Source organism: Centruroides sculpturatus, unplaced genomic scaffold (assembly GCF_000671375.1).
Source record: "Centruroides sculpturatus isolate CEXI.00-Female unplaced genomic scaffold, Cexi_2.0 scaffold1593, whole genome shotgun sequence".
Lineage (NCBI taxonomy): Eukaryota > Metazoa > Arthropoda > Arachnida > Scorpiones > Buthidae > Centruroides > Centruroides sculpturatus.
In genome coordinates this window covers 43,052-57,895 of record NW_019385714.1, presented here as the reverse complement: position 1 = coordinate 57,895, position 14,844 = coordinate 43,052, and the positions used below count along the sequence as shown (strand labels likewise).

At 34.6% G+C, this 14,844-nt stretch overlaps 1 protein-coding gene across 1 annotated transcript; it reads left to right on the top strand.

Annotated features, from left to right (window-relative positions):
- Positions 1 to 1,113: 1,113 nt before the first annotated feature.
- On the top strand, positions 1,114 to 2,292 carry LOC111641466. The gene has a single exon (XM_023387639.1). The coding sequence runs from the start codon at positions 1,459 to 1,461 to the stop codon at positions 2,257 to 2,259; it is 801 nt and encodes a 266-aa protein (XP_023243407.1). The 5' UTR covers positions 1,114 to 1,458; the 3' UTR covers positions 2,260 to 2,292.
- Positions 2,293 to 14,844: the final 12,552 nt, after the last annotated feature.

Genomic DNA, 14,844 nt, shown 5'->3' with positions numbered 1-14,844 from the left:
AGAGAGTTTTTGTTTATAAGACAATAAAACAATTATCAACTTATTGACATTAGTATTAGTAGTAGTAGTAGTAAGTCAGTCAGTCAGTGTGGGCTACACTGACCATCCACTCCCCTTAAAAATAACACCTTACTCTCAAATTTCATGCAAAGCAGCTGTTAATCATTGTAAGTTGAGATAATTTACAGAGAATTTCTTAAATTTAATATGTTTATTTTTGTGTTTTTGAATCAAATTACCATAAAATAAACATAAAAAAACACTTTCATCATTCCATGAGTATTTTATGTCATTAGAAAGAAGATGAAATGAAAAAAATTAAACATATAATCATAGTTTTTGATATAATGCTGACAGTTTCAGTTTTAGAGTAAAAAACTCATTTGTTTTTATGTGACAACTCATTCATTTTTTTAATGCACCCTCTAGAGAGAGATGTATAACCTCACTTAAACCAGCATGCTGGCATTTTCCTGGGATAAACCAACATGCTGTTTTTTACAGAAATATCTGATTTCATGGTCTCCCCAGATAGACCGACATGCTGGTCATTCTGCAAAATTACTATAATAGTATCAAATGTAAGACAAACAACTGTCTTATTAAGGTAAATATCAGGTTGACTTTAAATTTAGGAATATGCCAAAGCATGTTGATGAAATGCAAAGAAAACTGGTTGTTGATTTATATCAAAAAGGAAAAAATTACTGGCAGATTGAACACTCAGTTGCTAAGTCAACAGTGTAAAACATAATAAAAAACACAAAACATGAAATTGTTACTTATTTGTCACAAAAAAACCAGAAAAGAAAAATAATAGAAGCTGATGACTAGTGTGGCAACAGCTTTGGCGATAAACCCCAAAGTTGCCACAAGGGGGAACCCCTGACCTGACCTATGACATCACACACATTCTTGTTGGATTTGGACCTCTCCAGACGTGTGTAGTAACACCTCGTGTATTAACCTGTACAGTCGCGCCATAATTCATATATAGAATAAATGATAATCTTTTATTGTATGTGGCCCTGTTTGTAATGAGTAATTTCACACGAACTGGCGCCCACAAACTGGTGAGCCGAACATGATATATGTTTTATGGTGACTCTACCCGACGAAGGACTCTATCGTGCGACATGAAAATTCCATCCATTCGCATCGGATACAACGTTGGACTTTCATCCTTTTTTGGAACTGCCAACTCATACAACTAGACCTTCGAAACGTGTAACCACGGATAATTTTTCGTCGACGGTCGACTTTTCTCAACGAAAAGGTATAGTACACCACGTGCTACCCTTCTTTGTCCTCGCGCCACGTGCTATCCTTTGTTTCCTCGCCACGTGCCTTTACGTGCCATCGTTCTTCGTCCTTTCCCCACGTGCTGAACTGCGCGCACAACGCATCATTTAAGGATAACTACCCCCGCACTGCCACAACTACGTAAAAAAAATCATCATGTCTGAGGCAGAAATTAATGACGATCACCGTCACATTTCACGCATTGCGATCAGACCCCCACCCTTCTGGAAGGGCAACCCTAACTTATGGTTTGCTCAGTTGGAAGCACAATTTTCGATAAATAACATAACCGTCGACGACACCAAATTTAAACACGTCGTTGCTGCAATAGAGCCGGAAATTTTAAATTCGGTGCAGGACCTAATCCTCAACCCGCCCGACCAGAATAAATTTTCCACGCTAAAGGCTCGTCTCATCGACGTCTATTCCGAGAGCGAGACCTCCAAAATCAGAACTCTTCTTCAAGGGTTGGAACTGGGAGACCAACGTCCATCCTTCCTATTATCACGGATGCGCGACTTGGCCGGAAACCATTTTAGCGAAGACCTGCTACAATCTCTCTGGCTGTCGAGACTTCCTCATAACGTACAGGCCATTTTAGCCGCATCTAAGGAAAAACTCCAACAACAGGCCGCCATGGCCGACAAGATAATGGAATTAGTCTCCCCCGCTCACATTCAAACGGTCGAACATGACCATGCCACTATCTCCACCTTGAAGAACCAGGTTGCGGAATTAGCCCAGCAGGTCAAGAACCTCACATTATCCATCAACAACCAACGCCGCTCCTTCACACGTTCTGATTACCCTCCCAACAACAGGAGGCGCCGCAGCAAATCGCGGCAGAATCAACAGCACAGCACCCTCCACAACGGCATGTGTTACTACCACGCTACCTTCGGGGAGCAGGCGAGAAAATGCAAAGCCCCTTGCTCCTTCCGACCGTCGGAAAACTGACTAGGCGGGCGCTTACGGCCAGAAGCCTCACCCGCCACATCGATCGAATCACCATGGCCGACCCTACTACGAAATACAAATTCCTAATTGACACAGGCGCCGACATCTCCGTTATCCCAAAAAGTTCTAACATGTATTTATGCAAACCCGACAAGCTAGTCCTCTTTGCTGCAAACGGAACGCCTATTTCAACTTACGGAACAAAACTATTAACACTCAACTTTAACTTAAAGCGGAATTTTTCGTGGCCATTTGTAATCGCCGACGTAACCCAACCCATCATAGGAATCGACTTCTTAACTAAATTCAACCTACTGGTGGACGTTAAAAACAATCGACTAATCGATGGAGTCACGCAACTAAAGTCTCCTGGTTGCTGGCAGAACCGACCTACAACTGTCACTAACATCACCGCTGTGACTAATGACTCTCCCTACCACCGTATCATGGCCGAGTTCACTACCATCACAAATCCGTCGATAATCCCCGAAACCAAGAAAACGCCAACCACCTTTCATCACATCGAGACTAAAGGACCACCTGTCTTCTCAAAACCCAGACGATTACCACCACATACGCTCCGAGCAGCACAGGAAGAATTTCGGTTCTTAATGTCCCAAGGCATCATCAGACCATCCAAAAGCCCCTGGGCCAGCCCACTACACATGGTCAAGAAGGCAAATGGCCAGTGGCGACCATGCGGCGACTACCGTCGTCTCAACGCTGTAACAGTCCCTGACCGCTACCCTGTTCCTCATATACAGGACTGTACTCAACTCCTAGAAGGCAAAACCATTTTTTCCACCCTGGATCTAACCCGCGCCTATCACCAAATACCGGTCTTCCCCGAGGACATTCCGAAAACAGCCATAACAACCCCGTTTGGCTTGTTCGAATACATCTATATGCCTTTCGGTCTACGAAACGCTGGTCAAACCTTCCAGCGATACATCCACCAAGTCCTACTTGGCCTCGACTTCTGCATCCCGTATTTCGACGATATATTGGTCGCGTCCAAAGATGCGGACGAACACACAGACCATCTCCGCCAAACGTTCCTCCGCTTGCAAGAGCACGGCCTAAAACTAAATCCATCCAAATGCATCCTCGGAAAATCTGCAGTTCCATTCCTCGGCTGCATGATTACATCATCCGGAGTTAAACCTTTGCCATCAAAAACCAAAGCCATCAACGATTTTCCTCAACCAAAAACTGTAGCTGAGCTCCGTCGCTTCTTAGCCATGCTCAATTTTTATAGACGTTTTTTGCCAAATGCAGCCCAAACTCAGGCCCCACTACTCGAATTTCTCAAGGACTCCACAAAAAATGATAAACGCATCATCTCCTGGAACGAATCTGCTCTAAAGTCCTTCAACCAATGTAAAGCAGATCTCTCAAATGCAACGACTCTGGCATACTATTCGTCACATGACAATCTCTCCCTAATGGTAGACGCATCTAATGTCGCCATCGGCGCTGTACTCCAAACCCATACCGCCGAAGGAACTCGTCCACTAGCCTTCTTTTCACGGAAACTAACGCCTACCGAAATAAAGTACAGCACCTACGACAGGGAACTGCTGGCTATATACTCCGCGATCAAGCACTTCCGCCATACCATCGAAGGTCGAGACTTTGTCATCTTTACGGACCATCGCCCCCTCACCTTCGCTTTTCGCCAAAAACCAGAATCTTGCTCCCCACGTCAGCTGCGACATCTCGATTACATTGCGCAGTTCAGCACCAACATCAGGCACGTCACTGGCTCGAACAACATCGTAGCAGACACTCTCTCTCGGATCAACGAGATTCGACTTCCCGTGACAGACTTTACCGCCATTGCGGAAGCTCAAGCAAACGACGACGAGCTAACCGCACTCCTCACGGACGATAAAACAGCACTCACGCTACAGCCACTTCGAATCAGCCCGTCACTACAACTATATTGTGACACCAAGGACAGCAAAGTTCGCCCATATATACCACTCCAATTTCGCCGTCGAATCTTCTCTTCCATGCACAATCTGGCCCATCCAGGAATTCGTGCAACGAGGCGTCTTGTCCAAGAACGTTTCGTGTGGCCTTCGATGCAGAAAGACATCGCCAATTGGACCCGTTCCTGCATTAACTGCCAACGGTCCAAAGTGAATCGGCACACCAACAGCCCTCTTCAGAGATTCGACCTCCCATCCAATCGGTTTTCACATGTGCATCTCGACCTCGTCGGACCACTCCCGCCTTCAAATGGATCTACCTATCTACTCACCTGCATAGATAGATTCACGAGGTGGCCGGAAGCTGTTCCCCTCCACGACATTTCTGCTGAAACAGTCGCTCGCACTTTTGTCTCACATTGGATCTCCAGATTCGGTGTTCCCTCCATCATCACAACCGATCAAGGCCGACAATTCCAGTCTCATCTGTTCGCCTCACTGACAGCTATGTTGGGCATCCAACACATACGTACAACACCATACCATCCATCAGCCAATGGTTTAGTTGAACGATTCCATCGTTCGCTAAAACAGGCTCTCAGATGCCACGAACAACACTGGACGGAATCTCTCCCAATCGTCCTACTCGGCCTTCGATCAGCGTTAAAAGAAGACATCAATGGCACTTGTGCCGAGATGGTGTACGGCACAACCCTTCGTCTCCCGGCAGAGTTCTTCCATCCTTCGCAGGAACCGCCAGCAGACCCATCATCCTTCCTCCATCACCTACGGTCCACGATGCAGTCGCTCACGCCGACTCCAACATCTGCACATGTCAAACCTTCACACTTCGTCCATCCAGCACTCGACACCTGCTCCCACGTGTTTGTGCGAAAAGAAGGTCATAGAACTTCTCTGACCTCCCCTTACGATGGACCCTTCCCAGTTACCGTGCGGACACCCAAGCACTTCACAATCCTAGTCAACGGAAAAACAACAAAGGTCAACATCGATCGATTGAAACCAGCATTTCTGGACAGCGAGAACGCCAGCACATTGTCAAACTTGTCCAGGACAACATGTCCAGACTCCCCGGAGCAACCAAGGATAAACACTCCTAATAACTCCGTGCCTACCAACACGACGACGACGACACGTTATGGATTACCACCACATACGCTCCGAGCAGCACAGGAAGAATTTCGGTTCTTAATGTCCCAAGGCATCATCAGACCATCCAAAAGTCCCTGGGCCAGCTCTACACATGGTCAAGAAGGCAAATGGCCAGTGGCGACCATGCGGCGACTACCGTCGTCTCAACGCTGTAACAGTCCCTGACCGCTACCCTGTTCCTCATATACAGGACTGTACTCAACTCCTAGAAGGCAAAACCATTTTTTCCACCCTGGAAAAAATGGTTTTGCCTTTCCGTGCCTACCAACACGACGACGACGACAAGAAGAGTCAGGTTCAACCCCCGGTACCTTTAACTTCGTACCTACGGCACTGGGGGGGAGTACTGTGGCGACAGCTTTGGCGATAAACCCCAAAGTTGCCACAAGGGGGAACCCCTGACCTGACCTATGACATCACACACATTCTTGTTGGATTTGGACCTCTCCAGACGTGTGTAGTAACACCTCGTGTATTAACCTGTACAGTCGCGCCATAATTCATATATAGAATAAATGATAATCTTTTATTGTATGTGGCCCTGTTTGTAATGAGTAATTTCACACGAACTGGCACCCACAACTAGTATTGAACATTGTTTAAGTTGTTAAAAAAATCATCATATTTCTGCTAGTCAGCAGAAATATGATGATTTTTTTAATAACTTAAACCCCAAGAAAACAATTAACTTAAACATTAATGAAACAATCCCAAGTGTTTCATTAATTGGATTAGAGACATTTCTTTTAATGGTCAATTTGAGGGATGGAAGCCATACCTCATGAAGCAGCAAGCACATGAAAGATAAATATTAGTTTGCTTTAGAGCATTATAAAAATTTGAATTGCTTTGGAAAAACATTTGGAGTGATGAATTGAAATTCATCCTAAATAAAACATAACCGGGAAAAGTTTAGAGCATGGATGTCCAACCTTTTTGTTTCTCTGGACCTCATTGGAAGAAGTCAATAAGTTTTGGGCCACAAGTATATATAATATATACTTGTGGACAAATATACAAGTATATTTAAGGATTAACATGTCTAGATTATAATAATAAGTATTAAAACTTTATCATGAAAAAGGATATTTTGAAAAATTACTTCTACAGACACTTTCAATTTTTACTTAGAAATAGATAAATTCATTTATTATAAAAGAGACAAACGAAAATTTATTTTAAAAATACAAATATTTGTTTTATTTGGGTCTCTAATTAATAAAAAGTGATGAAACACCATTTTAAAGTGCATTTTTATTAAACCAATATATTTATAAATAATATGTAGCTCAAAAAGTAGCCAAAGCGCCAAATAATATTTTTTATGTCAAATTAAAAAATAGTAGTCACATTTGGCATAATGTAGCCAAATCTTGCAACATTGGAAGAAATACTAAATAAAGCTGTAGTTGTGACTCAAAGGATTATAGATCCAAATGTTGGGAAAGGAGAGAAAGGACAAAAGATAAAGAAGTGAGAAAGGTTGGAAAATTAAGGGTCAATATTTGCATAACAGAAGATCTATTTAACCTTCCTCATTACTTTTTGTCTTTTGTCCTTTCTCATCTATCCTTCCTTTTCCCAAATTTGGGTCTATAATCCTTTGAGTCACAACTCCAGCTTTATTTAGTAATCCTTCCTCATTCACAAATCTCCAACTATTGAAAATATTTCCTTTCCACTCAAAAATAAAATATGAATAAAGGTTTACAGCTTTATGAAACTTCTTTTTTGAGTTTATGCTGTTGAAATAAATAAATAAATGATTTAAAAATTTGTCGGTTTTGTTTACACGTTTATTAGGCCAATTAGAACTTGCCTTGGGCCGCAGGTTGGGCACCCTTGGTTTAGAGGAAGGAAGATGAAAAACTTAATTTGACTTGTCTGCATGGCACTGTGAAGCACAGTGATGAATGTGTGATAGTATGGGACTGTATGGCATGAAATGGAGTCAGAAAATTGGAGTTTATAGATAACACAATGAATGCAAAGTATTATTGTGACATTTTATCCAGGGATTTATTGAGTTCAGCAGCAAAACTAGGATTGTGAAAATCATTCCTGTTTCAGCAGGTTAATGATCCTAAGCATACTACTGGGCTCATAGTGTTTTAAAAGCAAAACAAAATAAAATGGTACCTCATACTTTGAATAACTAACCTCAAATACTTCAGAGTTTGAATGCCAAATTCAACAAAATTTTGCATGCAGAATGGAAAATGCACTGAAAGCATAAAAATAAGCTTCTGAACAAAGAATATAATCTCAAATTAGCAATAATGTGTTAAAATTCAGAACTGTTATAATTAAATCACACATTTATTGTTAACAACAACTGTTAAAAACACAAAAAAACTTTCTGTTCAACCTTTACTTATTAATCATGGCATCAAAGAAGTGTGTTGAAGCAATGAAGTGTAACTAATAAGAGGAAGACTTGGAAAGAGCTAAGATGAAAAAGGAACTTATTGCAAAGCACAAAAGTGATACACGTGTGGCAGATCTGGCAGTCATGTTAAGATTCCAAAGTTGATGGTTTGCAACCAGTAAATGATGTAATTTTCATTTTATTACATATTTACATATTTTATTTATTATTAGTGTATTTAATTGTGTTATTTTTATCTTAAATTATATGTATTTGCCATTTTAAGTTTATAAAAAGTGTATTGTTTAGGATCTGGGAATGGATTAACTCATTTCCATTATTTCTAACAGGAAAAATTGCTTTGGACTTCAAATGATTTGGAGTTCAAATGATCTTCTGGAATGAATTAAATTTTGAAATATGAGGCACCACTGTATTAAAATGGTCAAGCCAGAGCCTGGATTTCAATCCTATTGAGCATTTATGGAGTTTACTAGAAAAAATTAGGCGAGAAGAGTTAAAAAAACATGATGATGATAGTGTGGGAAGAAATTGATGTGAAGGAAATTCAAAATTTAATTTCATCAATACCCAGATGCTTAAATGTTGTGGTAAAGACCAAATTATTATTTATTTATTTTTTTATATAAACTTTAATGTCTAGTTCATTATTTTATAATTATTCAAAACCTGTCAAAAACTTTATATTTTGACTGAATAATGTTATTTTGATTAAATTTCTTTTATCATAACTTACTTTTTAAATGTTAGCTACATTTCAATTTACTTATAACAAAAAATAAACTGTACAAAGTTTTGTATAGTTTATTTTTTACTCCCTGTATATAACAGTATATATTTATAATGTCATATAATGTTAAAATTATGATATTCAATATTTTTTCTGTAAGAGATGACCTTCACAAAAGTAAAACAAACATTGTATATAATGTAAATAAAAAATCTGTTATTAAAAGAAAGAGAGAGCTGTATAAAAATTAAATAAAGGATAATGTTATACTTTCTGGATATTCAATAACAATGAATTTAGCTGTACTGAGTTGCAGAGAAGGAAAGCTATAAAAGAATAGCTCTCCTCTTTTTATTATTGCGAGGAAAAGTTAGCTGAACAGTGAGAACACAGAAAGCAAATGAAGTCCAAAGCAAAAAAAAAAAATTCTGATTCATTTTTCTATTTGGTGAAAAAGCCAGGTATGTTATTATATAAAAATGGCATTATAGGCCTACATCAAATTTGACAACTAAAATTACAGAACTGTTGTTTGATGTTAATTTTTAAAATAACTAAAAACACACATCAAAAATATAATAAAAAACTATAAAATATAAAATCAAAATTGATAATGACATAATTATGTTTACTTGTATGAAATTACAACTTTATCATCATTTTGTTCTCTACATAAGAATATTAAATTTCATTCCATTAAAAAGTACTAGCAAATATAATTTTTTATTTTTATATATATTTTTAGTTGTTTAGAGCCATGGTGCGCAAACTTTTTTCGACTGCAACCCCTTTTGTAGAGAGAAAATTTTTGGCGATCCCTAGAGATAAATGTTCACAAATACGATGTATATTTCGCACATTTCTTTCGTTTCGTCGAATAAAAACATCATCATATCTGACTCATATTAATTTTATTTATAATTTTAAGAAAATACTTTTTGTATAACATAAAAATCAGTAAATTTCCCTTTAATGAGATGTATGTGGCTGCAAGTTTCTAATTATCTCATCGATGTTTGGATGTATGTTGCTAATTGCAATTCGCATATCATCTTCAAGGTTTAAACGCGAGCGGTATTTAGTTTTTATTGAAACTAGTTTGCTAAATCCAGTTTCACATAAATACGTTGATGCAAATTGTATTAAAACCCTGATGGCATTCTTGCATAAAACGGGATATTGCTTTTCCACGGATAGCCAAAATTTTTGGCAAGGCTGAGTCTTAAATTGATTTCGAAGAGTATAATCACTAATTAAATCTATCAATTGCTCTTTCTCACTAATTTGAAGAGTTGAACTGCATATGGATCACGAATCCAACCAAGATCGTTTTCAGGAAAATCCTTGAATCTTCTGCATGAAATTGCAATTAAACAGTGAGTGACGGCGCTTCACTCTTTATATGTACACTGTATGGTATGCAGCATGCAGGCATAATGCATTTCATAAATATTTGACAACCCCCAAAAAACTTCTGGCGACCCCCACAGGGGTCGCGACCCCTAGTTTGCACACCACTGGTTTAGAGTATAGGTTTAATAAAAAAATTTTCTCTGAAGTAACTTTAAATTATTTAAATCTGAACTATTTAAATAAATTAAATCTTCAGAAATATTTAATTTGATATTTCTATTCTATTATAGCCTTTGCAAAATATTTATATATTGAATATTCATCATGCTCAATTGCTATAGTATACATTTTATTATTTCTTTTGTTAGGTAAAAACTTTTTTTACATATGTGATTTTTGTCATTAAATTCTTCACTTACTATTTATTTACAATTTAAACATTGTTAAGTTGAAATAACTGGAAATTAGATATATCACAGGTTTCCAATACCCATGCTAATAATTTGATAGTTATTACTATATATGTAAAAAAAAATAACATAAATAAAATAAAAGTAAGCCTTACTGTTTGCTTATTATGACCTGATTATTATGACAAATAAATGTGACCTGACATTGCTTCTATTTAATACTCTTTTTTTGTAGTATTTTATAATTATTATTATCATTGTATAGAAATTAAAATGTAATTTTATTTTAATAAATTTTTATATGCTATTTATATGACAATACTAATCATTACATTTGTAATTACCCTAATTAAAGAATTATATTCATACCACAAATTGTTGTAAAGATTATAAAGTTTTTTATAATCTTCACTGTACTTTATAAAATAAAATTTCAAAAATGAACATCTTGAAGTTAATTTCTATGAATGCATTTCAAGTATTAAAAGTATTAAACTCATTCATTACTTTTTAATAGGCAGACCATATCATTTACAATCCAACCAGGATGAATAAACATTTTACTATGAAATATGACAATTTTATTCAAATTATTATAAAATTATGTATAACTGGACGGCTTTCTATAATGTAGTAGTACTGACTACTGAACAAATTACACCATATCATATGCAACTACTTTTTATATTAGTTAAAGCTTTATAAAATACATATATAGTATATACGAACATTTAGCTTAATGCAAAGATAATTTATTTACTTTTGAAGAATGTTTAAAATAATACATTACAGAGCTATGAGGCATTGTTTGATAATTTGTTTTTAATTTAATTATGTTTAGTTTTTTTAATTTTAAGTTAGTTATGTTTTAGTTATTAATTCTTAAATTTTTCTCTGACATATGATTCATATTAAGTTATTATCTGTTCCCTTCTACAATTTTAATTATATACATTTATCTTATTAAAAAAGTAAACATAGATTAATTACATCCTACTTAACTGAAATTGAGTTTTATTATGATTGTTAAAATAGATTCTCCAAAAAGATTCCTGAAAATTTTATGTGTATTTTTAAAATATTTTGAATTCTTAATTAAATAACAACAAGTATAGTTAGACAACATTTTAATGAATGTGGAACAGTATGCTTGTTTATTAAAGATTGTTTAACATGCTTATAGGGATTTGGATGAGCTGATATGGTAGAAGAAAATAATAAAATAATTCCTATTTTTCCAAATAGCAAATGTGACAAGTGCACAACTTTCAATTTAAACTCTAACTTTTGCAGTTGTGACAACTGCAAAAGTTAGAGTTTAAATTGAAAGTTGAAAGTTTGCTATTTAGAAAAATAGGAATTATTTCATTCTTTTCTTCTACCATAAAAATTGTTTATTGAAACAACAATAAATAATACTGACTTCAATAAATCTTCTGGTAACCTATTCTTCTGTTTACTTCTTAATATTTTCATTGTTGAATATGTACTGTACAGTATATTGACATACAGTACGTAACTAATACCAAATGTATCTTGAAAGAAAAATTTCTCGAATTTTGATACACTGGTATTTGATATACTTTTGTGAGCATACAAAAGTGACTGTGACATAAAAACAATAACAATGATAATGAAAATGCTACAACAATAATGGCATGGCCCAATTTCTAGGTCAGACCAGATGTGATCAGCAAGCTGTCAGTTGGACCATCCTAACAATATAATATATAAAGGTCATAATCATAAATCTAAGTAATAAAATTTATCAAGTAATAATCTGATAAATTCTATTGCATCATAATTTTTAATAGTATTTAAACTATTTAAATTATATTTTTTAATTTTTAAAAACAGATAAAATTATAATATGCCTTTTTCAAGTCTGTTTATAATAGAATAAACCTTGATTAAATATAATAAATCACAATATTCATTGTACATTTTATATATAATATTTTCATTTTCAGATTTTCAACTATATTATTATAGTTAAAATCTTTGAAAGGAAATTGAAAATCTTTATTATAAATAGGCCTAAATATAATAAATTATAAAAAAAAGTTGTAAATTAAAAAAAAATATATATATATAATAAAATNTAAATATGTTTCTCGGTTATTGAATAAGTGATTCTCAATTATGTTTAATTTTCTTCAAAAAAAATAAATATACCTATTTTTTTGTGTTTATTTACATTAAACCAGGCAAGTGTTTGACCACGATCTCACCTACTGGAAAGCAACGATGTGGTTGAAGCTGTAGCACGCTTGCTTGTTTACTTAAATTAACAAAAAAAAAAATAGGTGCGTGGCCCGGCAGGAAATATTATTTCTGAAATTTGGCCCGCCTGCTAAAAAGGTTGGCCACCCCTGGTATACAGTTTGCATTTCTTTGCAATATTAAGAGAGATGCTGTAGGATGTCTTCAGTCCTCCTTCTCTATCAACACTAGCAGATGACTTCAAATATGTATTCAAATTTGGCCGAACTCTCAATTTCTCTTTTAGTATTTTGAAATACTCAAAATCTTTGTTTTTCTTATTAGAATGGATTCTTTCCAAATGGTCTTTCATTTTCACTGGCTTCACAGCATCATTGTTGAAAGATTTTTTGCATAATAAGCACATAGGAATAGTTTCATTAGCAAACGATGGCACAAAACCATATTTCAAATACTCCTGTGAATATTGTCTGCATTTCTTCTTATCATTGATAGCCAACATTGTGGGTATTAAAATCAGATTTTTAATATGAAAAACACAATACGTTTGCAGCACAACAAAACAGCAGCAGTAAGAGAGACAACTTACTCCTACACGAGCTATAAAGAACTGCCTGTTTATTTTCAGAGTCCAGTGTTGCCACTTTTTGCTAACAATAGATATTTAGAATTGGAAGGAATTATAATTATTCTAAACTATTAAACTAAAGATATTAATAAATGTGCATGATTTTTTCATATGAACATAATGATAATTTGATTTTTGGTGAATTTTTTAAATAACTGACTGACCTATATTGCTGTTGGACAGTTTACAAAATAAACGTAAACAAGATGTCGGTGGTAAAGGGTTAATGATTTTCGATATATTACGATATTTTCTCTGTAAAGGACAAAATATCTATATTTAGATATAAAATACTTAGAGTGACAACCCTACTAGAGTGTAACAGTGCAATGTATGTCTGTGTATAATGAACTACCAGTGTTCATAATATGTTTGCAACACTAGTACAGTTGCCAGATGCGTGAAAACAAAGTAACACATGCTTAAAACAGCATAGACTAAGGCAAAACTGAAGTTATAACTAGGGTAGTCAGTAACATTGATCATATCTGTATTTCGAATTTTTGTTGGAATATTCTATTTTTTTCCTAGACAGTTTAATTGGGCCTCTTGTGTATTAATCAACCACTTTGGGGACCCCTAGTTTAGTTTGACCTAATAAAAATTTGTCTATCAAATAGCAATGCAGTAGAAAATGAGAATATTTTGATTGAAACTACAAATTAATTACTCTGTACAAATATTTGGTTGAAACAGTTAATGGATTTGAGAGAAAAATAATGCCTAGAAGTTTTATTGTTTCAGCTTGTAATAGTGACTGTAGGAATTATAAAGTGAAAAATTTCTATATTTGTATTTTCAAAAGATACAAATAAGCAAAATGGATAATACATTTCCAGTTTTAAGTAATGTGGGTATTTATGAATTGCATTTTGAAGATCATTTCATCAAAAGTGTTTATTATATTAATGACAAGAAACATTCTCTAGTCAGAGAAGTATTTAAACTAATATGCATTATCAACATTATTTCCTTATTTCCCATTTTATATTTGTAAACATTTATGAAAACTACAAGCCAACCCACAAAAACAACAATCAACAGAATTAAGCTCACAAAGGAAATATTTTAGAGTAAATGATATCATTTACTTATTTATACAGAATATTAAAAGTAAATTGTTGTTATTATTGGGCTGCAATTTTAAAAAGTAGACCTATAAATTCCCACTGTCAACTGCCTGTTTTTCCATAATCTTGAGAATGGTGTTAGATACAAGAAACTCAAGACATGTCAATAAACATTGTTTCGAATTTCTTGAAACAATGTTTATTGATGTAGTTAGCCTGGGAAAGCAGTTTGAGCAGTAATATGTCACAAATCAAAGATTACAAGTGATTTATTGTTGAGAAAAAAAAAATACAATGAAAAGTACAGATAAAAAAGAAAAGTGTAATAAAGAAATTAGATTAAACTAAACTAAACTAGAGTAAAAATTAAAAATAATAAAAAAATAATAAAATAAAAATAAATAAATAATTTTTCCTTTTTACTTTTTAAGAACTTTTATCAGAAGACAAAATTTTATTTTCTTTTTTCATAAGATCCATTTTTATTTGTTTCAAAAATGCATCTTTAACTTAACAAATTATAAAAATTTTTTAAAGGATTAAAAGAAATTTGATTAGTTTTAATTCTGGATAAAGCCTAAAATCTTGAAAATATTTTCCTTAAAAATTAAACCTACATTTCCTGAAAAAAATAACTGTTTTCTTCTACAGGTTGTAAATAGTATTTTATTACAA

Excerpts from the sequence above, each read along its gene's own strand:
- LOC111641466 (XM_023387639.1), top strand. The coding sequence starts at position 1,459 with ATGTCTGAGGCAGAAATTAATGACGATCACCGTCACATTTCACGCATT.